This window comes from Chrysemys picta, chromosome 2 (assembly GCF_011386835.1).
Source record: "Chrysemys picta bellii isolate R12L10 chromosome 2, ASM1138683v2, whole genome shotgun sequence".
Taxonomy (NCBI): Eukaryota; Metazoa; Chordata; order Testudines; family Emydidae; genus Chrysemys; species Chrysemys picta.
The window spans coordinates 121,354,691-121,382,589 of NC_088792.1; the positions used below are offsets into that span (position 1 = coordinate 121,354,691).

At 49.7% G+C, this 27,899-nt stretch overlaps 1 protein-coding gene and 1 long non-coding RNA gene across 16 annotated transcripts in view; one reads left to right on the top strand and one right to left on the bottom strand.

Annotated features, from left to right (window-relative positions):
- Window positions 1-103: 103 nt before the first annotated feature.
- LOC122173428 (uncharacterized) lies at window positions 104-27,746 on the bottom strand. 7 transcript variants are annotated; one of them, XR_010598494.1, is made up of 3 exons: window positions 27,548-27,746; window positions 24,299-24,432; window positions 104-5,227 (listed from the first exon to the last, which is right to left on the bottom strand). It is a non-coding gene; the product is annotated as an uncharacterized LOC122173428 (long non-coding RNA). The 7 variants fall into 7 exon arrangements; XR_010598492.1 differs by lacking the exon at window positions 27,548-27,746 and adding an exon at window positions 26,959-27,087; XR_010598493.1 differs by lacking the exon at window positions 27,548-27,746 and adding an exon at window positions 26,872-27,013.
- The window catches only part of ELP2 (elongator acetyltransferase complex subunit 2), a 150,753-nt gene continuing 133,459 nt past the window's right edge, over window positions 10,606-27,899 (top strand). For 3 of the 9 annotated variants that reach the window (XM_065584137.1, XM_065584138.1, XM_065584140.1), the window contains exon 1: window positions 26,274-26,427. In XM_065584137.1, coding sequence (XP_065440209.1) covers window positions 26,296-26,427 — 132 coding nt within the window. In that variant the 5' untranslated portion in view covers window positions 26,274-26,295. Of the gene's footprint in view, window positions 11,111-25,343; window positions 25,883-26,273; window positions 26,428-27,082; window positions 27,151-27,899 lie in introns of those variants that run through there. The other 6 variants (XM_065584139.1, XM_065584132.1, XM_065584133.1 and 3 more) reach the window with 6 other exon arrangements.

Genomic DNA, 27,899 nt, shown 5'->3' on the forward strand with positions numbered 1-27,899 from the left:
ACCAGCAAAAGATTGGTCAAGGTTGTTGCCCGCCCTAAAGGGCTCGAGGGGACAACAATGGTCCGTCGCCTGGTGTGCTTGGCACCAATAAAGACACCGAGGGGAGAAAGCAAGCCAAGTTTATTTCAGAGCTCTGAAATGGCACTAGGAGACCAGCATGTCTCAAATCCAGTGCAACAAATACAAACAACTTTTACCTTTTATACTCCAAACTGTTTACATACATCTCTTTGTCTGGCTGTTCCCCCTTACCCCTCCCTTCCAGACAACTGTTACAATAAGCTCTACATAAGCTTGTGAGAAAACTTTCTCAGTCTTTGCGACCTTGAGTTAGACGCCTGCAAACTAACTACCCCGCTTCTTATCTCTATTATTTCTGCTAGTGTGAGTGAAACTGCAGCCATCTGCTAGAAAGCTGACATTACATTTCTGCTTCAACCTACTTCAGAGCATGTAAACAGTTAGCATAGAAGTAGGTGAGAGTTCCCAAGATGGAGTTTGGGGGTTCAGATAGGCCCAGAGCAAAAGAGCTTCATCGGCACTTGTGGCCTTCCACTCTCCCGAGTTACCTGGTAGCTATGCCTAGTGGACCCCAACAATCCCTCCTTTGAGAACACTCAACAAACCTTTGTCAGAGTTTTCTCATACCCTAAAGACAGAATGCGATTAAGCTCCATGCAATCAGGATTATCAATGAGCGGGTATAAGGGAACTTCTGGGGTATGGGAGGTACAAATCTTACGTATGAGCACTTTACAGCAAATGAGCAAAAGAACAAGAACAAAACATACCACAACACCTGTAAGCAAGATGCAAACAATGTTTCCCCCTATATCCCCTAGTTCTCCTAAACCAGGTATCCAACCCCAAAGGGAATCCAAAATAGTGGGTTCTCTTTCCTGGGCCTTCCACTGGTTAAAGGCTCATTCAGCTGACAAGATGTGCTTGTTAATGTCCTGTGAAAACTCTGGGACATAGGTACAACACTCTTCTCCAATAAGAACACAGACAATTACAACAACCCAACTGCCCAGAAGATAAGAAACAAATCAAAAACTAAAAGGACCAGGACCATAGGTGAGGTCGGCCTACTGTGAGAAAATAAAACCAATGCTCAGGGTTCTCGCGGGGAGTATGCTGTGACTGTTCAGAAAGATCACAACGCATTCCCAGTGACCCTTACTGTCTTTTGAATAACAGCTTAAGTCCCAAATCGTCGTTAGCAGTCTTCTCCGCAGGCTGGACAATCCACTGTTCAGGAGTGGGCACTGCTTTCAGTCGAGAGTGATGAATCCAGTTCTTGTGTCCTTCGACCTTTGCCGCTGTATGGGTGACAAGCAGGACGATGTGGGGTCCCTTCCACTTCTCTGGGAGAGGCTCATCCTTCCAGGTTCGCACGAGAACGGAGTCACCAGGCTGCAGGGAGTGGACCGGAGTATCCAGCAGAAGAGGCTGTGAATCTTTGGTATACCTGTGAAGAGAAGAAAGAACAGCAGACAGAGAGCACATGTACTGAGACAAGAAACCACACCCCATCTCCCACTCCCCTGCCAGAACTGGGGTACCATTCATAGGCCATGCTCTTCCAAACATAATCTCGAAGGGACTAAGCCCTATCCTACCCTTAGGGAGAGCATGAATGCGAAGTAACACAAGGGGCAAGGCATCAGGCCACTTAAGAGAGGCCTCCTGACAGACCTTTGAGAGGTGTCGCTTGAGTGTCTGATTTGTGCGTTCCACTACTCCACTGGCTTGTGGTCGCCAGGGTGTGTGGAGCTTCCAGGGGATTTGCAGAGCACTTGATATCTTTTGAACCACTTGAGATGTGAAGTGTGTTCCATTATCAGATTCCATCCACTGAGGAAGGCCGAAGCGAGGAATGATCTCCTTGACAAACTTAAGAGCCACTGTCTTGGCAGTGTTGTTGCGACATGGGAAGGCTTCAGGCCATCCGCTGAATCGATCCACTAAGACAAGAAGGTACCTGTACCCTTGGGTTCTGGGAAACTCAGTAAAGTCTATTTGCCACACCAATCCTGGGCCTGGGGTAGGTTCCAGGGTGGCTGGTGGCACTGCTACTCCTGGTCGAGGGTTGTTCTTTTGGCAGATTAAACATTCAGCTTGTACCTGTGATGCTAGGGGTTTAAGTCCAGAGATTAGAAAATATTTATTCATAAGCTGGGTAAGAGCCTCTCTGCCTGCGTGTGTGGTCTGATGCAGTTTTTGCAACACTGGTCGAAGCAAGCCCTTGGGCAGGAGGATTTTTCCCTCTGTGGAATAAAGCCATCCCTCCTTTTCCTGGAGACCAAGACTGTCAGCCAGGTTTCTGTCCTCTTGGGAGTACTGAGGGGCTGCAAGCTCTCCCACTGATGGGATGAGGGCATGCATTTGGGCATTCTCCTCAGTTGCTGATTTCAGGGTAGCAGCTCGCTTAGCTTCCCTGTCTGCTCTGGCATTGCCCTTGGTTACATCTTGATCTTCCCTTTGATGGGCTTTGCAATGCACCACTGCTACTGCTGAGGGGAGTTGTACTGCTTCTAAAAGCCGGAGAATTTGAGCCCCATGCTTGACAGGAGAGCCTTGGGCTGTTAGCATTCCCCTTTGCTTCCACAAACCAGCGTGAGCATGCAATACCCCAAAAGCATACTTTGAGTCAGTAAAGATATTAACCCGTTTGTCTTTTGCCAGCTCGAGTGCACGAGTCAGGGCCACTAGTTCAGCAAGCTGGGCAGGTGTTCCTGCCGGTAAACTCTCAGCTTCCACGGTATCATGAAGAAACACAATAGCATAACCAGCCCTCCTTTGCCCATCCACAACAGTACTACTGCCATCCGTATACCATTCCAAGTCAGCATTTGGGAGTGGCTGATCTTTTAGATCGGGGCGGCTAGAATACTGAACATCTATGATTTCTAAACAGTCATGTTCCTGCTTTTCTGTCTCTGGTAGCAGGGTAGCTCGATTAAGGGAGGGACAGATCTGCAGGGTGACTTCAGGATTCTCTAACAGCTTCGTCTGGTACCGAGCAACCCGAGCCTGTGTGAGCCAAAGACCACCCTTAGTGTCCAGCAAGGCTCGGACCATATGGGGAACATACACTTGCACAGTTCCTCCCAGTGTCAGCTTTTCAGCTTCCCCAAGCACTAGAGCAGTAGCTGCGACTGCCCTCAAACAGGCTGGCCATCCCTTTGAAACTTGATCCAGTTGTTTAGAAAAGTATGCCACAGGATGTTTCCAGGCACCTAATAGCTGGGTAAGCATTCCCAAAGCTACCCCTTTTCGTTCATGCACATACAGTTGGAACGGCTTAGATATATCAGGCAAACCCAGGGCTGGAGCTTCCATTAGCTTCCTTTACAAGATTTTAAATGCCCTGTCCGCTTCTGGGGACCAGTGAAAGGGGTCATGTTCCGCTCCCTTAACACATTCATACAGAGGTTTAGCCCACAGTCCAAACTCTGTATCCTCGGAGTCCGATAAAATTCAGGAGACTCACAGTAGCTCTAAGACAAGGGATTAGACCCACAGCAGCAATCAACAAGTCATCTACATATTGCAGCAGGAGGGCTCTGTCTGAATTATCCCACTCCTCCAAGTCTCTGGCCAAAGCCTGTCCAAACAGAGTGGGGGAATTTTAAATCCCTGGGCCAATACTGTCCAACAAAGCTGCTTTTTAACCCTTCGTTTGTCCTCATTATGCCTTGCAATATTTTGCAGATCTCATAGTTGCTTGGGCACATTCAAGCCCCCCTTTCTCTTGGTTGTCAGCAAAGTCTTGGCTGTGTTTACACTGTCCTTGGACTGAGGCCAGCTGTATTTTCCTCTCAGTTAACTCATTCTGTTCTCTTTTTCCTTCTCCCTTTCTCGGCTTCTTCTAACTTCCAAAGGAACCTTCCACTCTTCACTCATACACCTCTTCTCCAACCATTAACACATACACATTGCCATCATACATCTTTCCCGTAACATAACTTCTGTACAGAGCTTTGAAGCAACAAACCAGGACAAGCACACTCACTTCTGAGGATTCCACTCTGTACAACCTCTGGTATCCAATAGCTTTCCCTTTAAACCTTAAATGCCTTCTCTGTCTTCATCCTTAGCCTTAGCTATAACCTGATTCCGCTCCACTTCAGGCAACAAGGTTCTTATAAGTATATTACAATCATCCCAGTCAGGCTTATGGCTAGCTAGACACCCTTTAAAGATAGAAATGAACTTGCTTGGATTCGTTGAGAATTCTCCTGCCTCTGCCTTAAAAGCAGCCAGATGTACAGGGTTAAAAGGTACATGCTAGTATACTGACACTATCTGAGCTGGCCGTTCTTGTGTTCCGGGACGGGCTACCACACTCTCAGTAATCAACGGATACAATCCCACGGGGGGGGGGGGGTACTCTCTGAAGCCTGTGGGGGTGGAGGAGCCGAAGGGGACACCGATTCTGGCATTACAACAGTGGGAGGGTTCTGGGGTTTAGCAGCCGTCACTACCGAGCCTGTCGGAGTCAAATGGCACTTGAGCAAAATATCAGTCCTATTTCTTAACACCATAAACGTATACGCATAGAGATGTTCATTCCATTTACCTGTTCTCTGACAGAACAAGAGCAATTGAAGGATCGTGTTGTAATTAAGTGATCCTTCCGGTGGCCACCTTTCTTGGCACTCTAGCTGGTACTGAGGCCAATCAACTGTACAGAACCTTTTCAATTTACTTTTAATCAACTGATCAGATCCAAACACTTTCCAGTTCACCAGAATGCATTCTAAAGGTGTACACTGTACCCTGCCGGCTGTACTCTGTCCCTGCCCCATACCAAGGGAGACTCTGGGCGTCCCCAGGTCACAACAGGCAGACTCTGGGCGTCCCCAGGTCACAACAGATAAGTCCCCACTGGACTGTTCCTACCTTATCCAAGGGTCCGGTTCTGCACCGTCACCGTCGCCCTATCAACGGGACCGGTTCCCCACCGTCGCCCGCAGCTGCTTCTCCACTGTCTGTGTGCGTTGCACCGTTGTGCCCTTCTGGGTCGATCAAATCACGTCTCCGCTGAGGCCCCCGATGAAGTCACCGGTGAGCTCTGGGCGTCGATCGTCGTCGTGATCCGTCGGCCACCAGGAGGGATCCGGTCAAGGCTAAATTTCAGCCTCGTGCCCACCCAGGACGCCAAAACTGTTGCCCGCCCTAAAGGGCTCGAGGGGACAACAATGGTCCGTCGCCTGGTGTGCTTGGCACCAATAAAGACACCGAGGGGAGAAAGCAAGCCAAGTTTATTTCAGAGCTCTGAAATGGCACTAGGAGACCAGCATGTCTCAAATCCAGTGCAACAAATACAAACAACTTTTACCTTTTATACTCCAAACTGTTTACATACATCTCTTTGTCTGGCTGTTCCCCCTTACCCCTCCCTTCCAGACAACTGTTACAATAAGCTCTACATAAGCTTGTGAGAAAACTTTCCCAGTCTTTGCGACCTTGAGTTAGACGCCTGCAAACTAACTACCCCGCTTCTTATCTCTATTATTTCTGCTAGTGTGAGTGAAACTGCAGCCATCTGCTAAAAAGCTGACATTACATTTCTGCTTCAACCTACTTCAGAGCATGTAAACAGTTAGCATAGAAGTAGGTGAGAGTTCCCAAGATGGAGTTTGGGGGTTCAGATAGGCCCAGAGCAAAAGAGCTTCATCGGCACTTGTGGCCTTCCACTCTCCCGAGTTACCTGGTAGCTATGCCTAGTGGACCCCAACAAGGTGAAGGCTATCAATTAGCACGGAATGTACAACCATGTGCCTCCCAGCCCAGATAGACAGACACATGCTAGCTCTGCTCAAGCAAGCATGCTAAAAATTGCAGAGTGGATGTTGTGGCACGGGCAGCAGCTTAGGCTAGCTATCTGGGTACGCACCCAGGAGGTTGGGTGGACTTGTACCCATGCCATCACCCATGCTGCAACATCCACACTGCTATTTTTAGCATGTCTACCCAGGCATGTTCCTAGCTGCAGTGTGGACATGCCCTGTATGAATATATTAGTTCAGCTCAGTAGGGGTCTGTCTGGAATAGGGTTACCATCTTTTAATTTTTAAAAAGGAGGACACTCCATGGGGACCCGGCCCCGCCCCAACCCCACCCTTCCCCGCCCTCAGCCCTGCCCCAACTCTGCCCCCTCCCCTGAATGCTCCGCCCCCTGCTCCTCCCCCTCCCCTGCTTCCCGCGAATCAAATGTTCGCAGGAAGCCTGAAACAGGGAGGCAGCAGGTAAGCTGGGGCGGGGTGCAGCGCGGCCCAGTCCGGCCCCCCGGCCGAGCGGCTCCCTCCGGCGGCCGGCTGGCCGGCCCAGGCCAAGAGGCTCTGGCCCTGCATCTCCCACCCGGCTTGGCTCGGGCCCTGGGGCACTGGCCCCCGGCCCAGCACCGCGCCCCTGGCTCCCGGCCCGGCCCGGCCCCCGGCCCAGTACCGCGCCCCTGGCTCCCGGCCCGGCCCCTGGCCCAGCACCTTGCTCCTGGCCCCTGGCCCAGCACCCGGCCCAGCACCGCGCCCCTGGCTCCCGGCCCGGCCCGGCCCCCGGCCCAGTACCACGCCCCTGGCTCCCGGCCCGCCCCCTGGCCCAGCACCTTGCTCCCGGCCCGGCCCCTGGCCCGGCACCGCGCCCCCGGCTCCCGGCCCGGCACCACGCCCCCGGCTCCCGGCCCAGCACCGTGACCCCGGCTCCCGGACCAGCCCCGCGACCCCGGCCTGACCCCGGCCCGGCCCCGCGCCAGCCCCGGCCCCGCACCCCCGGCTCCTGCCAAGCACCGCCGGCCCCAGCCCCAGTGGCCCCGGCTGAGCACCGCCGAGCCCTCCCTCCCTATTTTCCTGGACATGTCTGGCTTTTTGGGATTTTCCCCCGGACGGGGATTTGAGCCCCAAAAAGCCGGACATGTCCGGGAAAATCCGGACGTATGGTAACCCTAGTCTGGAAGTCAGGTAGCAAGGAGAAGAATGGCTCAAAATAGCTACCTCTGAGCAAACATTTAAGAATTGTTAAGAGACAGTGCCAGAACTGTTAGCTTTGATCACTCTCTCACAGGGTATGTCTTGTTTGCAGAGTTAACTCCAGTAAATCAGCAGTTGGGTCAGCCTTGCCCAGGAGTGTGCAGCCACACTGCACAGCCTTACCCGAGTTACTGTGTCCTCACTGGTGCTGCATTCACCCATTTGTATTGCCAGGACTTTTGGGGATACAGTCCATGGTTCTCTGTGCTGCAGTAAGTGGAGGCATTCTGTGATTCTGTCTCGGTTAATTGTGGGAGAACTTGTCTACCCTTCTGGATGCAAAGCGGTATTTGCACTTATAGCGCTCAAGTGGTTTAGCCTATATCCTCTCTGCAAAATGGGTGGGCTACTAACTGAGTGAAAGCCTCACTGGGATTTTAGCCTACAGCCCCAGATGAGCCAGCTGCCCTGGTTGGAAAGCTCCATTAAACTTGGGCAAGAAGGAATTGTGTGTGGATGGGAGGAGGGTTAGGAGCAACATCTGCATAAAACCCTGTGTTAACTCTGCAGCTAAGACTTATCCTCTTTCTCTGGACATCCTCTGAAACTGATTTAACCAGGAATGACTGAGGTCCTGCAAACACAGGCAGAGTTTAAAAGGAACATTCCCTTAGGACAGCAAATGGGAGAACCAGGCTAAAACCAGACCCAGGAAATGGTTGGGGGTGTCTGGAGAAGCGAGGCTTGCCTAGGTCACCATGATGGTAGGACTTGAGGTAAGATAGAGATGTGTGTAGACTGTTTGTTGTTTTAAAAGCCTTTCTCTCCAAAGCTTTGTTCCTACTGTTAAGTAAACAATGTTTGTTTTAAGAAGGATATGGGTCACTGTGAAACTGGCAAACTACGTTCCAACTCTTGCCAAGGCTTTAGGCCTTAGCCAAGCACTAACAAATTCATTGCTGGAAACCGATCTGTTCCCCGTGTGTTAGTATGGTTAAGATGTGTATTGAACTTATAACAATGTGTTTAGTCTTTATACAATGCTTGTAAGTTGCTGCATGCATTAATCCCACTTATAATTTCTTTATCATATGCTATAAGATAATATTTAAGTTCTTCTTCGAGTAGTGTCCCTATGAGTGCTCCACTGAAGGTGTGTTTGCATCCCTGTGCTGCTGATTGGAGAATTTTGGTAGCAGTGTCCGTTCAGCCCGCACATGGGCTGTCTCCCAGTCCCCCTCTGTCCTTCCCACCCCCCATGCTCTGCCATTAGGCTAACCAGTGTTGTGCATGCGAATCCCCCTCAGTTCCTTCTCAACAGCCCTTGGCTAGAGATGGAACTTTAGCTGTCCGTTAGCAGATTGTTAACGTTCAAAAGACTTACTAATCGTTTCCTTTTCTTAACTACTACTTAGAGTTTCCTTTACATTTCCCTTCTTTTATCCTGTTAGTTTAAATTAAAGATATTTTTAAGTTTGTTTTTTGTTCAACTCCTCCCCTTATCTGGGGACCCCCTGGATAGGTTATGCCCAGTTCACTGGCATGGGCAGCGGGTAGAGCCCCCCTTTTGGGAGGCTAGCCCCCAGCTCTGCCCCTTCTGCCCAAGTTCCTCCCCCCCCCCAATGGCTGGAACCCCAAGACCCCCTCACCTCCGACAGCTGGAACCACAAACCCCGGGCTGGCCAAAGCCCCGAGCCCCCCCCCCCCACCTGCCTGGAGAAGCCCTGGGCTAGCCACGCCTCCCCTCCTCTCCCATCCCCAGACCCAAGTCGCCGCAGGGAAAAGCATCTCTTCCTGACACATTTGATATGCCCCATGTAGGTTCCGGAGCGGCTTAGGAGGTGGTATGTACTACTCAGCTTCCTGGGTTCATCAGTAAGCTGAATAGCACATACCACCTCCTCAACCACCCTGGAACCTCCATGGGGCATAATAAAGCAAAAACTCCCCCGCCAAATCCCGCAACCGGAGGTCTGGCGGCCATGGCAGTGCCAGGGGAGGCAGAGCCTCCCCATGCCTATTATACCCGCTGCCTATGTTCACTGGGCTTCAGGAAGTGTCTCAGCTGTAAAGAATCTATCTAGGTGACAGATGGACATGCCCAGTACGTCTATTGCCTGTGCCACCCCTTACCAGTACGGCCCTCAACCGACCGTCTCGCTGACCCTCAACCTCCCTGATATGGGCAGCCATGGTACCAACCACTGGGACCCTTCCCACCATCCCAGTGGCCTTACTGGGACCCTTGGCAGGCTTATAGGCATTGTGCCTCTCGAAGTTCTAGCATGGCTTATCAGGCGCCAATGAGGTATTTATATGTTTGTATCACATTTGTATTGTGAGTTATAGATATGTAGGGTACATGACACCCCCAGACAGATTGGCAGCAGCAGTTGCCTAGCCTGTTTGACGGCCCATCAAGGGTCATCAGCTGTACAATGAACTCATTGAAAAAGCCCGGGGCTACACCTTATGAGTCAGCAAGGCATGCCTATGGACAGAACTCTAAGGCCTTGGCTACAATTGCAAGTTACAGCGCTGTAAAGCCTCCCCCAGCGCTGTAACTCACTCCCCGTCCACACTGGCAGGGCACTTGCAGCGCTGTATCTCCCTGGGTACACCGCTGCAGGTACTCCACATCTCCGAGAGGAATAACAGCTGCAGCAGAGTGGCCATGACTCACAGGTGTGAGTGTAAACTCTTGCAGCGCTGTACTAATCACTTTGTCAAGTGGCCAATCCTCTCCATTGTTGTGACCGGCTGCAGGAATGCGGAAGTGCCGGTTTCAAAGCTCCTACCGCAGAGAAAAGCAAACAGTTTGCAGCTTGCTTTGAGTGAGTAAATGAATGAGCAGGGGGCCAGGAGTTTGGAACTTGCAAAATAGAGAGCTGACATGCTCCAAAAAGCACTCTCTCTCCCCCCACACTCCCTGTCACAATCCAATCCACCCCCACCCCCCGTTTTGAAAAGCACGTTGCAGCCACATGAATGCTGGGATAGCTGCCCATAATGCACCGCTCCCAACACAGCTGCAAATGTGGCCACACCACTGTGCTGGCAGCTGTCAGTGTGGACAGACTGCAGTGCTTTTCCCTACTCAGCTGTACGAAGACAGGTTTACCTCACAGCGCTGTACAGCTGCAAGTGTAGCCAAGGCCTAAGGCTTTTCCATGCCAAGTGCTGTGAAGCTTGTGTTTTGGACACAAGAAGTACAAGCCACATGGCAAAAGGAATATAAAGGGCAGCTGCATCTTCTCCATTTTGTCTTCATTCCTGCTTCTTACCGCATGAAGCTCTGAACAAAGGACCGAATGACCCATCCAAGTTGCGGATGTGTCCAGAGGGACTTTCAAGCCAGGAAACTCACCAATACTGCTAAGAACCTGAGACATGGACTTTAAAATCTCTGTATCTGATTGCTTTATCATTTAACAACTCTCTTCTTCTTCTTTTTTCATCTTATAATAAACCTTTAGTTTTAGACACTAAAGGATTGGCTGGCAGCATGGTATTTTGGGTAAGATCCAAAATTGTATTGACCTGGTAATCTGGCTGACCCTTTGGGGTCAGAAGAACATTTTGTATATGTGAGCAGAGTTTTTAAATAACTTCTTACTGTACTGGACCTAGGTGCTGATTGGGAGCCGGAGAACTGGAATGCAATAAAGGAGGCTGTGTGATTTACTTTTTTAGCTTCTCGATAATCAGTGTGGGGGATCAGAAGCACAGTTTGTGACTGGTGGGTGAGTTTAACTTCAGTGTTAGCCACCAGTTTTCGGAGAATGAGTTCTCCTTTTTGCAGCATACCCTGACCATGGCATTTTCAGCGAGGGCTTCCCCAGGCATCCCAGGTCACATAGGGTATGTCTACACAGCAATTAAACACCCACAACTGGCCCATGTCAGCTGACTCAGGCTCGTGGGGCTTGGGAGTGTCCCAGAGCACAGGCTCCAGCCTGAGCCTGAATGTCTGCACTGCAATTTTATAGCCCCACAGCCTTGTGAACAGGGCCGGCTTTAGAAAGTGCGGGGCCCGATTCGATGGGGCCCCAGCAGGGATGACTCACCTGGCGGCGCTCCGGGTCTTCCGTGGCACTGAAGGACCCACCGCCGAAGACCCGGTAGGGAACAGTCCGGTGAGTACATCCCCCCACCCCCACCATCTGACCCCCCATGTCCTGCCCCCAACTACCCCCCCTCAGAAACCGCAACCATCAATCCCCCACCTTGTCCCCTGACCACTCCTTCCCAAGACCCCCCACCCTAACTGCCCCCCAGGATCCCACCCCCTACCCAACTCACCCTGCTCCCTGACCCCATTCATCACCACCCCGACAGACCCCCCGGAACTCCCATGCCTACCCAACCCCCCCCTCCCCATCCCCTGATTGCCCCCCCCGCAGAACCTCTGCCCAATCAACCCCCCCACCCGCTCCCTGTCCCCGGGACTCCCTGTCCCTGCCTTATCCAACCCCCCCCCGGCCCCAGTCTCTTACCATGCTGCTTACCCCCGCCGGAGCCGGGCCTGGGGTCCAGGCCAGAGCCGGGTCCACGTCGCCCGGCCGGAGCCGGGCAACCTGGAGCCGGGGCTGTGCCACCTGGCCAGAGTCGGGGCTGGGGCCAGACCGGAGCTGCGCCGCCTGGCCAGAGTTGGGGCCTGGGCTGGGCTGGGGCTGCTCAGCCAGGTCTGGAGGGAGCCGCTCGGCCGGAGCCAGACTGGGCCACGCCACGCTCCCTGGAGCCCTCCTCGCCCCCCCAGCTTACCTGCCGCTGCTTGTTTCCAGGCTTCCTGCATGAACATCTGATTCGCGGGAAGCAGGGGAGGGGGAGGAGAAAGGTGGCGGAGCGTTCAGGGGAGGAGGGGGAGGTGAGGTGAGCTGTGGCCGGGGGTGGGGCGGACAGCTGCTGGAGCTTGGGAACCGGCTCCAGCTCACCACTGGGCGCAGGGCCCAATTCAGGGGAATCGGCCTAAAGCTGGCCCTGCTTGTGAACCCGTTAGCTGGCATGGGCCAGTCGCAGGTGCTTAATTGCTGTGAAGACATACCCTTACACATGGTCCACATACAAAGTTGCACCAATTAAATGAAAGGTGTGATTTTTAAACTAATTTAGTAAAATTAGTGCAACTTTTCATGAGGACACTCTTCCAGTGATTTAAAGCTGGTTTTTTATTAGCTTAAATTTACAAAGGCAAGCTAAACCAATATAACTATTGTAAAACCACTGTAAGTGGGGCCATCTAGGCATTTGCATCATTTTAACTAAACCACTGCAAATTTGTGTGTACATAAACTCTTAAGAGGAAATTATCTATATACTTGGGTAGCTTGTGTGTGTAAGTAAAATCCATTTATTTATGTCTGAATATTGGTGACATCATAGCAGAATTTTTGGAAGCCTTCTCTATCTATCAGTAGTTTTGAGCACTCAGCAGCTGCCCTTCCAGTGATCTGCCACACACTATCTAATCATCTCCTCACTGGTCATCTCCAAATCTACAAGGATGACCCACTGCCATGTTGTCAGATGTTTGGCGGTGTGTGTATGTTCTCTCTGTGTGCTATCCCAGCTCTGTGCAGATAGTTGGCACAGCAAACCTCCATCGAACTGCCCAATAACCACAGACCTGTTAGTGAAGACACTCGGTCATGTTTATGGTCAATGAAGCATGGTCCTAATGCCATGGCTCAATGGTTACAGGTACACTAACACGTGGACTGGACTAGCTCAGTTAATGATGGGACTTTCCCATTATCCCCTAGGCCAGCCAAAAAGACTCCCTCTGAAACTTCATTTTATACCCCAATACAAACAAGTTACATATGGCCCCTCTGACATAGTTAGTTACTCCTGATGTGGGTTGTTACCACCCATTACCTTGCACACGTTGGTTCAATCAAAATATCTCTATCACACTGTCATCCTGACCTCATCTTTAGGAGGGGTCATTGTGTTCTCATTATCTTCGGGAAGTGTGTTTTGTACAAAACTTGGTATGGGGTGTTCTATTACCACCCTTCTGGAATGTGCTTGCGTGAATGTCCTGTGCCTAGCACTTCTCAGGAATGTGTGTGTTTTTGCAATATCAGCCCTGTTCTTATCAGGTTCTGTGAGCCTGCACACAGGCAGAGTCTGACTTCTGCTCATGGCCTGTCTTTTGCTAACTTTGCTTTATGTTAGCAAGGCTTGACTACTACTTTAGTTGAGGCCTCACACCAGGCTTCTGATACAAGAGGTTATGTCTCAGGCTCTCTTCTTACTAGACACCAATTCTTCCATTATAACTTTGTTGACGTTATTTCCATTTCTATGCCTGATGTGACCGAAGTACATAAGTTTGCTCCTGTTGACTTCTCTCCAATAACATTTCTAATATGAACAAGAAAAAAGATGAATACCTATAAGATAGGCAAGTGTCCCCACGAACACCTCATCTCAAAGGTTTCAATTTTCTCCTTGCCAGAAGCATTAATTTCCCACAATTCACATCCATAAGTTGCACTGGAAAAAGTATTCTTTTTACCAGTTGAACGTTTGTACATTTCCAGATGCCACGGTTTTTCCATGGGTGAGGCCACGGGTGAGCAAATCAATCATCGCCTTCTGATTCCTTTGGTACAGCCTCTTTGGTTGGATATGTATGATCCTAGATAACTGAATGCATGTGATTCTAGCCTATGGGTGGGGGTGGAGGAAGGAGAGGGGAACGCATGGGTGTCAAGGGTGGGGAAGAGATCAGACTAGGAGTGAACATCTGAGTCTAATGAAGTGAAGGATGAGAAAGCTGGGAGGGAGCAGGCTTCAGAAGACTGGAGGTGGGGAAGGTCAGGTGGACGGGCGGGACAGGGTGTGACATAGACAATGCTGAATGAGATTAGGTGGTGGCCAGAGCCAGAGAATTCAGAGAGATTAGAGGACAGAGTTTTAGTGAATATAAGGTCAAATGAATGGCTTTTTTGATGAATGGGAGAATTAATCCAAGGAGTAGTTGGCAAATACATCAAATGGGGCACTGATATGGAAACTGAAGTCACCAAGGATAGGAGAGGCAGACTGAGAAGAGAGGACAGGGACAGGGCTGGGGGAGATCTCATTTGCTGGTAAGAGTAAGAGCTGGTGTGAGGGGGGGGGGGAGGAGAGGGAAGAATGGAAGGAGAAAGGGAGAAGGGATGGAGAAGGCAGAGTAGAGGAATTGGATGGAGATCAGGCAGCCAGCAGAAGATTACTTCAATAGTCATGATAGTTAGAAGTGAAAAAAACAAAATCTAGCGACTCAATACAGTATTTGAAGAAAGGATAAATCACATGAACAGGGAAACAATTAATGAAGGACAAAAGTTAGAGCTATGAATTAACTGAATACACAGAAAATCAATTGAACAAAGAACTAATCATTAAATCTATACAGAGGCAAGACATTTAATTAAGGAGAAAACAAATGGGGCTTGAAATAATATATTATATGGGAAATGTAAGTGATCAGTTGACAAATCAATATACAGCAAATCAATTGCTCAAAGGGATAATAAAGTATTAAGTAAATCTAAGTGGCCAGATAAATGGCAAGCAAATTCAGTCAGACACAGCTGGAGAGGCAATTGCTAATTTGTTTTCACTAGTAGAGGATAGTGTGTTGTCGACAAGGGAGATGAAGAACTTGCAGAATTATGCCCTCCAGGTCTCCCTGTGCCTGCCCTGTACTTTGCAGAGGCTGAAAAGGTGGCAGTAGAAGTTGGTCTGCAGTGGAAGTGATTAACCCCAATGGTGGGGTGAGGGAGAGTCAGGTACTATAATGTTCCCAAAGCTAATATTGTGTAGCTGTGTTTCATGAGAACTGTGCATTTCCTGTTTTTTCTGACATTGGTGAGAATACAACTCTCACATTCTGGAAGGGCACAGGGAAGTAGTGAATGCTTGCAACCTTAACTCCATGTTAACAGAAGTTTGTGTGTTAATTTTAAGCATGTTTTATAATGCAATCTTAACTGTGGAGCTGTGAGCAGTGGCTGTCTAATAGTACAGAAATGACTATCTCTGTCTCCTCTCTCCACACCAAACAACCCAAAAAGGCAAATTTTGAAGATTCTGGTTGAATAAATTTTTGAAAATGACATTTCACTTCAAAAACTCACAGGGAATTTTTGAAAACCCATATTTGTTGAGTTAATGTTTTGTTCCTGTTTTTGTTTTGACAAAACAAAATGAACTCAAACCCCAAGAGATTCAAAGCTTATATGAAACAAGATGACAAATTTAGCACCCGTGATCATGTAGCTCATGAAACTGGCCTACAAGGGGAAAAAAAGGATGGGGAAAGCGAAAGCTTTAAGGTTCTATTTTTCCATGCTTTGCAGTTTGGCTAGAGTACATTTCCCACTGCATTGCCTTTTTATATATTCAAAATAATGTAAAAGATACCTTTCTAGCATAGTTCAGGTCATATTATGTTAATCATTAAACATTAAAGTATAGCAAGTGCAAAAGTCAAGCATAGCATAAAAGGTAAACATTTCCTTCCAGAGCATTCACATTGCTGTCTGTGAGAAAGCATATATTTATCACATTTTCTTTCCAATGTAGATGCCGATTTCTCAATGTATCTGCCTTTTTTGCTTGAGTCTTTCAAACATTCTCATATACAAAATACTTTATAGATATTGCTAGCACACTAAAGTGACTTTGCCCTCATTTTCTAGACATCTCGCTCTTGACATTTTTTTTTTTAAATATACTGCAGTGGTTATTTTTGTGATTGAAAGAAAAATGACACAAAAACAATATGCCTCAATGCACCTTTAGCATGTGAAATTTATAAGTCATGTGCCTGAAAATACAAACTCGGGTTATTTTGTTTGATGTTCTGTGTCTGGTTTAGTTTTAAATGGTTCAAATGAGGGCTTCCACCACTTCCATTGGACACTGTTGATAATCTCTCAGAGATCTAATTTTGAGGACATTGTTTTGATACTCCAACTAATTTTTTGTTCTATATCATCCCACAAATTTTAACTAAATCTGTCATCTCTGGATTAAGATAAACAACTTAATCCTTATACCTTTCACAGCCTTGTATTCACTCCTCAGATATCACTTAGCCAAACTATACAGATATCATTCTATTAAGGTTTCCTAATAAGTGTATGTGATAAAGTGCATAAACCCCACACTGCAGGAGCCATGAAGGAGTTAATGGCCAGAACAGTGATTTCCCCAGCTGTGACCAAGTGGCTGACTAGCAACAGCTGGATAAAATGCTGCATTCTCAGACAGAGAGGGGAGGCTGCTAAGGCCAGTGATGATCTCAAGGAGGTTCCATGAGTCCTGGCAAGGAGCTGCCCATGGAACAGACCCACAGGTCTTACTCTGCAAGGTGGGAAGGAGAAAGCTGGACATCTGGAGGCCCACATTTAGTTAGGTCTTGGAGTAGTCCTCAGAGACCCAGAAAGCTTGGAGACTGTGCTCTTAAAGGGCCATGGCATCACAATAGCCCCTTGGATATAGGGTGAAGGATTAAAAACTTTCACATTTCAGCTCTTTAATTATTTCTTGTTCTTCTCTAAATTGTATCCATTTTGTTAACATTTTTCTGGTATTGAGAGGCCCAGAACTAAACACAGTACTCAAAGGGATCTGGTCCCTACCTTGATCTTACCTGATCAGTTTCTGTTGAATAAGATGATGTAATGGTGGGAAGAAACTTAAAACAAACTATTTTAATGTAATCCTTAAATAAATCCTTAAATGCATTAACAACCAATGAAGCTGAATGACACTTGAGAATAGGAGGTCAGTGAAGTATTAATTTAGTTGCATAACTTTGAACGGAATGAAGACTGTAGTTAGAAGAAAGGATTCCAGTCAAATGAGAATCACAGTAATTTAGGCATAATATATAGCTAGACCTTTGACCAAGGTTCTATAGCAAAGGGGAGGGTCAAGGAGTTGCATATTTCAGATGCACATTCAATAAATTAGATCAACAATATAAACTAAAAGAAAGGTAAATGGATTCCCAATTCCTTATCTATCTTGGGTTTTTGACAGCATCTGAGTGCCTTCAACTTAAAATAGATTAGCAATAGCTCACATGCTCACGGTCTAATTGGTCACCATATGTGGGATTGGGAAGGAATTTCCGCCCAGGTCTGATTGGCAGAGACCATTAGATGTCACCTTCCTCTGAAGCAGAGTTTGGGTCATTTGCCAGTGTTATAAGGGTATATCTTAATCAATCCCCTGCTATTACAGGAGCCTCGGGTACTAGTGCACCTTGGTCCCTCCTACTCTCTGCCTGTGGCACCTTATAGCCTAGTCTCCTTTGGACCAATTTTGGACTGTTGGATTTGGTGTGTGACTGGTGTTGGGGGCTTGTGGTGTGTAGGAGGTCCGACTAGATGATCTGGTGGTCCCTTTTGGCCTTCACCTCTGAGGTCTCCAGGAGGCTATGTGGAGCCTTTAGGTCTTCTTCATTTTTTGAGGCAAAGAAACTCTGCTAGTGGTTGGGGTTTTTTTTTTCTGTTATTGGTCTTTTTTTATGGTATTACTATGGGGCTGAGTTAAGATTGGGTGCCTTAACTACGTATTTCCTTAAGCTTCATAAAATTTAAGGTCAGAAAGGGACCATTAGATCAAATAATCTGACCTTCTGGATATCACAAGCCATTGAATTTCATGCAAATACCCTACACTGAGCCTACAATGACTTCAGTTATACTAAAACATCATATTCCTCTGGACGCTAAACTGTTACTGAAAACAGAGACCAAGGGACCACCAATGCCCGAGGTTCCTGCAAAGTAAAATTAGAACAACATTAAAGGTTGAAAAATACAAGGAAGTAAAAATATGAAAAGAAAAGTAATGCACAGAACCCACACCCCAGAGGAAATGATTTGATAGCGCCCACTATCTTGTGCCTGCTCACTGACCTCACTAGGCAGAGGATGTGTTAAATCTTTTGTTGGGTGTTCCTAGGTCACTAAGTTTTGTGCACATATTTGTTTTAGTAAGTATGTGCTGATATATTTTAAAATATTTTTAAACAAAGATATAGCTGCAATCTGTTATTGCTTTCAGAGTTAATTCAGTCATGCTATCTGCATAGTGTCTCAAGAATTCTAAATGTTGACACACAATAAAGTGAAATTTCAGAGGTCTCTGGAAGCTCATTCACTCTTCCATAAACAATATAGATCACTACATCCAGTCCAAGTTGTTCAGGAATTATCATACAGTAATAAATATCCTTAGCCTTCACCTGATGTTTCTAATTGTTCTTGAGCATGCATTTGACTTTTCTTCCTGTTAATGCCACCTTGTGACGAACTGGGACTGTTCTTACTGTGGTGTGTGAATGCTGACAGGGGAGTGTGGCTAGGATAGTCTGCATTGGGGGATGGGAATCTGCCCGAAGGCGAATACCTGAGCGTGTAACATGAGAACCCAGGAAGGGGTTGGAGGCCAGGTGACACCTTGGCCTGGGAAACTGAACAAAGGCTGTGGGAGGGGTCGCTGAAGGCAGAGTGTTGGAAGCGGGCTGGAGAGATGGCTGGGAGGCAGAGATGGCTCTGACCCCCCCCAAAGGGGGGGGGGCTGGGATGCCCTGGGACCCCAAGCTGGACCTAACTGAGGGGGGTCCTGTTGTCTGTGCCTGCAAGACCTGTCTTGGACTGTATTCCTGTCATCCAAATAAACCTTCTGCTTTACTGGCTGGCTAAGAGTCATGGTGAATCGCAGGAAGCCGGGGGTGCAGGGCCCTGAGTTCCCCAATACTCCGTGACAACTGGTGGCAGCGGTGGGATCTACTGCACCTCGTGGACGGCGCTTCCTGCAGTAAGTGACTGGGGAGCAGTAAAACGAAGGGGGATTGACGGGGACCAGGCGTGCTGAAGAGTGAGAGAGAGACGGTTATTACCCCTGGGAGTGTGTGACCAGCGAGAAGGACTTTTGCGGTAACAGGGTCCCCCGGGGGGATCGCAGCGAGTGGTCCCAGGGGCGGAGGAGTCTGCAGCTCGACCCTGGCAGAGAGGTGGTGACCTCGAGAAGGGCTGGCACACTAGGGGTCCCCCTGGGAACTGTGGGGAGCTGTGAGCACACAGGCCGGTGAGTGGCCAGCAGGAAGATGTATGCCAAGCGGCTTAAGAGTGACCTGGTGGAGCTGTGCAAGCAGAGGGGGCTGCGCATTGGGAGGCTCACCAAAGAACAGCTCATTGCCCGGCTGGAGGCGGAAGATCGCGCGAATGAACTGATCCCTGTGTCTCAGGGAAGCAGCCTGGCAAATGCAGCGCAGGCACCAGTGTCTGTCCCAGCTGGGAGTGGTCAGCCGGCTGCTGAGGGCTTCCCGAGACCCCTCCTTCCTATGCCTAGGGGAAGGGTGGGGAGGAGCCCAGCAAATACCGAGGGTGCCGTGACCCCCCCGGCCAGCAGGGGATCCTCCCGGCGAAGCTCGCCGGCCAGCAGAGGATCCTCCCGGCGACGTTCGGCATCCGTGGAGCGGAATTGGCTGGAATGGGAGAAAGAGCTAAAACTGAGAGAGCTGGGGGATCGTGAACAAGAGAGACAGCGTCAGCATGAACGGGAGGAGAAAGAGAGACAGAGACAGCATGAACGGGAGGAGAAAGAGAGACAGAGACAGCATGAAGAGAGACAGAGACAGCATGAACTGGAACTGGCAAGATTGAAGGGCAGCGAACCCCCGGCTGCGGTGAGTGAGGGGGGACCCAGGACTGCACGGAGCTTTGATAAGTGCATCCTGGCCCCACACAAGGAGGGGGAGGACATGGATGACTTCCTGGATGCCTTTGAGACGGCCTGCGAGCTGCACCGGGTTGATCCCGTGGACCGACTCCGGGTCCTTACCCCCTTACTGGACCCCAAAGCCGTGGCATTGTACCGCCAACTGGAAGAGGCAGAGAAAGGGGACTACGAACTATTCAAAAAAGCCCTGCTACGTGAGTTTGGGCTGACTCCTGAGATGTACCGGGAAAGGTTCCGGAGTCAGGATAAAACCCCTGAGATCTCATATCTGCAACTAGCCGTCCGCATGGAAGGATACGCCAGCAAGTGGGCTGATGGGGCCCAGACGAAGGAGGACCTGGTCAAACTGCTGGTACTGGAGCAACTGTATGAGCGGTGCCCATCCGACCTGAGGCTGTGGTTGGTGGACAGAAAGCCAGAGAACCCACGACATGCAGGCCGGCTGGCCGATGAGTTTGTAAAGAGCCGGTCAGGAGATAACAGGGAGGAGTCCCAAAGGAACAGTCCCACCACAACGCAGAGAGAGAGTCACCATGGGACCTCCCCGTGGGAAAATACAGAAAAACCCCATCAAAGGGGAACATCCGGCGTCAGGACCATCCGACCCACTCAAGGGGACCCATGGGACATGGGCTGCTACCACTGTGGCCAAAAAGGCCACATACGGGCCCAGTGCCCCAGGCTCAGGGACAGACTGAGCAGACCGAACCCACAGAGGGTTGACTGGGTAGAGACCCAGCCCGGCGAGAGGCAGCATTCCCAGGGAAGGGGGGCTGGCAGAGTACCACCTGCTAAGGAGGGAGGAGAGCTCCAGGCCAGCTCCTCTAGGGGGCTGGATGCTCCAGACTCAGGGTTTTTGGTTTATACGGTAGGCGCGGGGCTGTCCCTCCGGAGAGAGTACCTTGTTCCCCTGGAGGTGGATGGGAGGAAGGTCAATGGATACTGGGATACGGGCGCAGAGGTGACGCTGGCCCGGCCCGAGGTGGTGGCCCCAGATCAGGTGGTGCCCAACACCTACCTGACCCTGACGGGGGTGGGCAGAACACCAGTCAAAGTGCCCGTGGCAAGGGTACATCTGAAGTGGGGGGCCAAGGAGGGCCCCAAGGATGTGGGGGTACACCCGTATTTGCCCACTGAGGTATTGATGGGGGGGGACCTGGAGAACTGGCCAAGCAACCCCCAAAGGGCACTGGTTGTGACCCGCAGTCAGAGCCGGCGAGGGGCACTGCGCCCTGACCTTGGGGAGGGTGCCTTGCCTGAGGCGCAGGACCCTAACCCGGTAGGGAGGGAACGCCCAGGGACATGGCTCAGGGAGGCTGCAGCTTCAGACCCAGCGGGCGAGAAAGAGCAGGTGGCCATCCCTGTCCCAGCTGCTGAGTTCCAGGCTGAGTTGCAGAGAGATCCCTCCTTGCGGAAGATAAGGGACCTGGCCGACCTCAATGCGGTACAGACCATGGGACGAGGTGGCCGGAAAACCCCCTGTGGGAGAAGGGGTTCCTGTACCGAGAATGGGCTCCCCCAGGGAAAATGGAGTCAGGGGGGATCAGGAGGCAGCTGGTGGTACCCCAGAAGTATCGCCGCCAGCTGCTGTGCCGGGCCCATGACATTCCCCTCTCAGGGCACCAGGGAACCTGGCGTACCCAGCAGAGGCTGCTACGGAGCTTTTACTGGCCTGGGGTCTTTGTTACTGTCCGACAGTACTGCGGATCCTGTGACCCCTGTCAGAGGGGGAGGAAGGCCTGGGACAAGGGGAAAACAGCTTTAGGACCCTTGCCCAGCATAAAGGATCCTTTCCGGAGGGTGGCCAAGGTTAAAAGGGCGGCTCTAAACCAAGAGAGCCCAAAGCACAGACCTCCAGACTGGAGCGCTGGGAGAAGACCACAGCCCAGTTGGAACCCCAGAGGTATGGGGGTGGGAAAAGGGCACAGGCCGCATAAACCTTCCCACATGCGAACTGCGAGTGCCATCAAGCACCCCCGACCTAAGGGGGGGCGTGAAACTGGAGGGGCCTGGTGTAATTCTCACCAAGGAATGGGAGGGATGCGGGGGCATCCATGGGAACGGGGGTAGGTTCGAACTTCCCCGGGTCACTGGCTAAAGTGACCCTGCTCAGTTCGGTCTCGAAGGGGGGAGATGTGACGAACTGGGACTGTTCTTACTGTGGTGTGTGAATGCTGACAGGGGAGTGTGGCTAGGATAGTCTGCACTGGGGGATGGGAGTCTGCCCGAAGGCGAATACCTGAGCATGTAACATGAGAACCCAGGAAGGGGTTGGAGGCCAGGTGACACCTTGGCCTGGGAAACTGAACAAAGGCTGTGGGAGGGGTCGCTGAAGGCAGAGTGTTGGAAGCGGGCTGGAGAGATGGCTGGGAGGCAGAGATGGCTCTGACCCCCCCCAAAGGGGGGAGGGGGGGGGCTGGGATGCCCTGGGACCCCAAGCTGGACCTAACTGAGGGGGGTCCTGTTGTCTGTGCCTGCAAGACCTGTCTTGGACTGTATTCCTGTCATCCAAATAAACCTTCTGCTTTACTGGCTGGCTGAGAGTCATGGTGAATCACAGGAAGCCGGGGGTGCAGGGCCCTGAGTTCCCCAATACTCCGTGACACACCTCACAAACAACCATTTTAGATCCCAGTGTTTCAGGACAGAGCCAATCACTTCCACACAACCTTCTCAATTGTTATGTTTGGAGGAAAAGTAGTTAATCCTCTAAAAAGGACAAATTATTGAATAGTACTGAGACCATGCATACAAATATTCACAATTTTCAGACCAGAAAGAATTTTTGTAACTCAAATATAAACACTTGAAATGTGGGTTTTAATGGGAATTGAGATAGATTCTTAACAATGCTTTTCAGGAAATAAGGTTGTTCATAATAAAAGAAATACATTTTATGAGAGTGGTGTGTACCGTTAATGCATATGTGTTTGCACTATAAATCCAGGGCACCAAAGCTGTTTGCGCCCTTGGCATAAGGCATATTTTCCATAGTAATGCATTTTGTGTTTGCTCTTATCTGAGAAAGCTCCAGATCGGATGGCTGGATGCTTGCTACTTTTGAGTACCTTGTTTACCGAATTAGTGTATATGTAAAAGTGACAGAAGGTACTGATAGCAAAACTATGATGTAGAAAAGAATGCTGCAAGCAAAGATATAATGCCAGTAAACATGGGCCTGATCCAAATGACAGTCTTTCCACTGACTTCTATGAGTTTTGGATCATGACCCATATGAGCCCTATCTCTTTTAGAGATGTTCATACTGTGTCATGTTTATCGGTAGATTTTACATTTCAAAGTGTAATTCATGCAATAACTCTTGGCATTTGTACATATTGTTAAAATATGTGGGGTATATATATATTTGCTTTGTATGAAGAGCAGTAGCAGAGCTTTATGCATATATATATATATATATATACACATATATATGCATAAAGCTCTGCTACTGCTCTTCATACAAAGCAATATTATTTGAAAATAACCACAGATGGGTGTGAAAGTCAGGCAAACAATAAATGCATTTTTTGTTTTAACAAGATACTAGTGTATTGCAATATTATCCACAATCCACACAATAACCTCTGCTAATATGGGGTTTGTAAATAGAATATAATATTAACTGTTTGAGATTGTACTTCTGAGTGTTGTCTTTTTGCAATGGAAAAATACCTCTTTCCACATTTTTATGTGCTCTGGAATGCATGCTTGCTATCACATCTCTGTTTCTGCATTATGTTTTTGAAGCAGAAGCTCTAATCAGTTTGATTACATGACAAGCTGTTTCATCCCCTTCTACTTTTTCAAGCAATTTTCTAGGTCATGATTGTATGAGACTTCCCTGCTAACAAAAGGATTTGAGAAGATTTTCTAGTGTGTCTTTCAGCAAGCAAATTACATTCATTGTTTGGACATTTAATTTTGACACAGCAATTTCTGTTTATTTCTGAATAATTTTACCATTCGCTATTATTTTCTTCAGAAAAATGTGAAGCACATTTACGCATTTGGCAGTGAAAGCCATTTGTAAAATACACTTTTACCCCGATATAACGCGACCCGATATAACACGAATTCGGATATAACGCGGTAAAGCAGCGCTCCAGGGGGGCAGGGCTGCGCCACTCTGGCAGATCAAAGCAAGTTCGATATAACATGGTTTCACCTATAACGCGGTAAGATTTTTTGGCTCCCAAGGACAGTGTTATATCGGGGTAGAGGTGTATTTAAAATGTAGCCCCTTCAATAAAATATCAAACAGAGATGCAATTAACATTTATTAAATTCAATCCAGCACCTTTCACAAGCACTATTCAGCTTTCAATTTAAAATGAGATTGAATTTATCTGACTTTTTGGATGTAGTGTAAAAACTTGTGTTTGATGTCTGCTTTCTTATCTTACAATGTGTTTGTGGAATGTACTGTCGAGTCAAATTATTGTGGCAAGTTACATTTTTTTAAATGTAGGATAAGTAAATCTGGCTGGTAAAAGAAAACAGTGTTTTTCCATCAAAGGTCATGTAGATACAGTCTATAAGCATTCTCATAGGGAATAATTCCTCACCTGGATCATCCCTTCTGTGGTAAATCCTACAGGAGCGGGTTCAAAGGGTAGAAGTTTCTGCAAGAGATTATTATTGTGCCGGAGATGTGGAATTTCCCCAATCATGAAAGTGACTACAGGGCCATATCCCAAACCTGGAAGAAAGGGAAAAGATGATCTTGTGGTTAACATGATTGTGACCCAAGAGAACGGAGTTCTATTCTTGGCTGTTATCCAGCTTTAGATAAGGAGTCTGTAAGTCACTCACACCAAAATGTTCATAATTATGTTCCTTATTTTCTAAGTGCCACACTTGAGATTACTAGAGTGAAATTGTGACTCCACTAAAATCAATAGGAGTTTTGTCTTGTATTGAGGATCCTATTGAAACCAACAGGTTTCCTACCTCTAGAATCTAATTTTCAGAAGTGTTGAGCACTTACAACTGTACTTGATGTCAACAGGAGCTGTGGGTGCTCAGCAACTCTGAAAAATGACATTCTAGATTTTTCAAGTAGGGTACCTGGGTAGTGAGGCACTCAAAATTAATGGACATAGGTCAATTTTGGCCTTAATTGCTCTGTTCTTGTTCCCTATCTATAAAATGGGCATAAGTAATACCACCCACCCTTCACATGGGTAGTGTGAAGACATTCATATATTTTTGTGAGGCACTCAAGCACTATGGTGATGGGTACCCTAGAAAAGAAAATGAATGATTCTGGGCTGGGTTTGGTTTGTGTACAGCAAATCACACACTGAATAATGATAAATAAAAATACTGAATAGCTCCCTCATTCACCAAGCACCTTTTATCCTGTGCACTGAATGAGGCATAGGTCCCAAGAATAAAAATGTGGAAATTTAATTAAAGATTGTATCACAATGCATATGCACAAAAAGGCAGAATTAAGAATACAGCAGCAACATTAACTCTGACATTTTCTAACTTCTGAGTACTTGACTATGCAACCATAACAGCGTTTAACATTTGTGTCTGTGTGCGTATAGTTAAAAGTACACATTTACAAACTGTACAAAACAAACCTACAACACTGTGTAAACATCTTTAGTAAAAGGCAAAAGATTTATACGATTTGAAGAGAAACCAGAACATCTGTCACTCCATTTTTATTCATACATATTTTTCTATTCCACCGCCACATCCACTATGAGAAAAATCTGACAATGTTCCTGGGACTGTTACTTTTGAAATCTTACTACATATTTAAGAAGATTAGCGACACAGAGCCCGTGCAACGTTTCCATAACAAAGCAGGGTGGCGAAGAAGTGAGGTTGGGTATTTAAAAAGATTCCAGCAGACAAACGTCTCCACGCGCTGGCCGAGCTCTCCCGCAGCCATTCAACCCCAACTCGTAACCGCGTCTCCCTACGTCCCCCCGGGGCTCCCCTCGCCCTTGCACCCGGCAGCGGCCGCACTGGGAAGCCGGGGAAGGGCGAGATGTCAGCGAGTATCAGCAGCGGTGCTCGGGGGCGGAGCAGCAGGAGCAGAGCGCGCGACACTGTTCAGCCGCCGCCCAGCCCGGGGGCACGAGCGCACAGGCCCAAGCCCAGGCCGGCGCCACGCTGCGCACAGACAGGATGTAAACGGAACCGGCTTCTGCCGCCAGAGAAGCGCGGTGTCTGTCAGGCCGGGCGGGCAGCGGAGGGGTCGGGCGTTGGGCCACCCCAAGCTATCCTGGGCCCTGCGCAGCCCCCCCACCCCCCGCGCGGGCGTGCGAGGCCCCCCAGCCCTCCGTGGGGGCTGGCTTAGGGGGCTTTGGGGTGGGGACGGGGCTGGAGCGGGGGCGGGGCTTTGAGGTGGGGGCGGGGCTAGAGCGGGGGCGGGTAGGGACGGCCAGGCTAGTGGATGAGAGCGAGGCTGAGGGACTGCAGAGCCTGGCTACAGTTCACAGCCCCGCCCTCTCGCGGAGGCGCCTCTCGGACGCCGTACCCGACTCGCGCGGAGTCGCACGACGGAAGCTGCGTGAGGTCAAAGGGGCGGTGCGCGAGGGAAATGGCGGCGCCCCTGAGAGTCTGTCACGTTGCCTGTTGTGCGAATCGGGCTGGCGGCGGGGCCGTGTCGTGGGGGAGGGGCGGGCTCCTGGCCTTCGGCACCTGCCGCTCCGTGGCGCTCTACGAGCCCGAGGTGAGGGGGCGGGCAGAGGTGAAAGTTGACCGTACGGGCTTCCCCGGGCTGGTGATTTAAAGGGCCAGCACCAGGCCCTTTAAATTGCCGCCAGAGCCTCACTGCAGGAGCCCCGGGGCTGAGGCTGAGATTTAAAGGGCCGGAGGCTCCACAGCAGCTGGAGCCCTGGGCCCTTTAAATCACCGCTCGAGCCCTGCTGCCGGAGCCCTGGGGTAGCGGTGGTGGCCAGGAGCCCTGGGGCTCAGTTGACAATTTAAAGGGCCTGGGGCTCCCAGCAGTGGCCAGAGCCTCAGGCCCTTTAAATCTCAGCCTGAGCCCCGAGGCTCCTGGCCACCTCCATAGCTGGTAGCTACGGTGGTGATTTAAAGGGCCCGGGGATTTAACAGCCCCGCCCCCTTCCGGTTGAGGCTCTGCTTCCCCCTCCCCCCCCGGACTCTGGCATACTTTTAAGTCCTTTAAGTCAGTCGTTCTCAAAGCCGGTCCGCTGCTTGTTCAAGGAAAGCCCCTGGTGGTCCAGGACGGTTTGTTTACCTGCCACGTCTGCAGTTTCGACCGATTGCAGCTCCCACTGGCCACAGTTCGCTGCTCCAGGCCAATGGAGGCTGCGGGAAGTAGCACGGGCTGAGGGATGTGCTGGCTGCCCTTCCCACAGCCCCCATTGGCCTGGAGCGGTGAACTGTGGCCAGTGGGAGCCGTGATCGGCTGAACCTGCGGACGCGGCAGGTAAACAAACCGGCCCGGCCCGCCAGGGGCTTTCCCTGAACAAGCGGCGGACTGGCTTTGAGAACCACTGCTTTAAGTTACTTTCACTCCTGGGTGCAGGACAGTGACCTCGTTTATCCCCCAGTTAGCGCTGCTGCTGGGCCTGCTGGCCTCAGGCATTCCACTGCGCACACCTCAGCCCCGCAACTGCCTCGCACCCCAGCGGGCTAGGCCCCCATCTGCTCAACCTCTACCAGTTCGCAGCCCCGCTTCGTTTTAATTGCAGCCCCACCCCACAGCAACTTGGTTATCAGCTCCCGCCAGCCCTTCTGCTTAATGCGCTGGCTGTGAGCCTCCTCAGCTGCGTGTGCAGCGGGGGACCGAGTTCATGCACTCGCGCCGGGCTGGCAGCACTTACCTGGCATGGAAACCCGCATTATAACCAGGCCAGCTCTGTGTGTGTGGATGGGCCTGGCCCCCAGGGGCGGGGCCTCCTGGCACTGCCCTCAGCGCCTGCCCCCGTGAGAGCAGCCGGTGTAGTGTGAAAACTGCTCTCAGTCTTAAATTTGCTACATGTAGCAGTTACTGATATTAAACTGCTATCTGACCTGCTCTGCTACTGTAACAGCCATAGCAAATTGTAATCAGTATCAGTTACTGATATGGAAAGTTGTTCTTATTTGCTGACTTGTCCTAATTTGCTAAAACTTAACTGTGGTGTGAGATGGAAATACAACATCTTCTGCTTCCAAAGAATCCTGCTTGGGGTA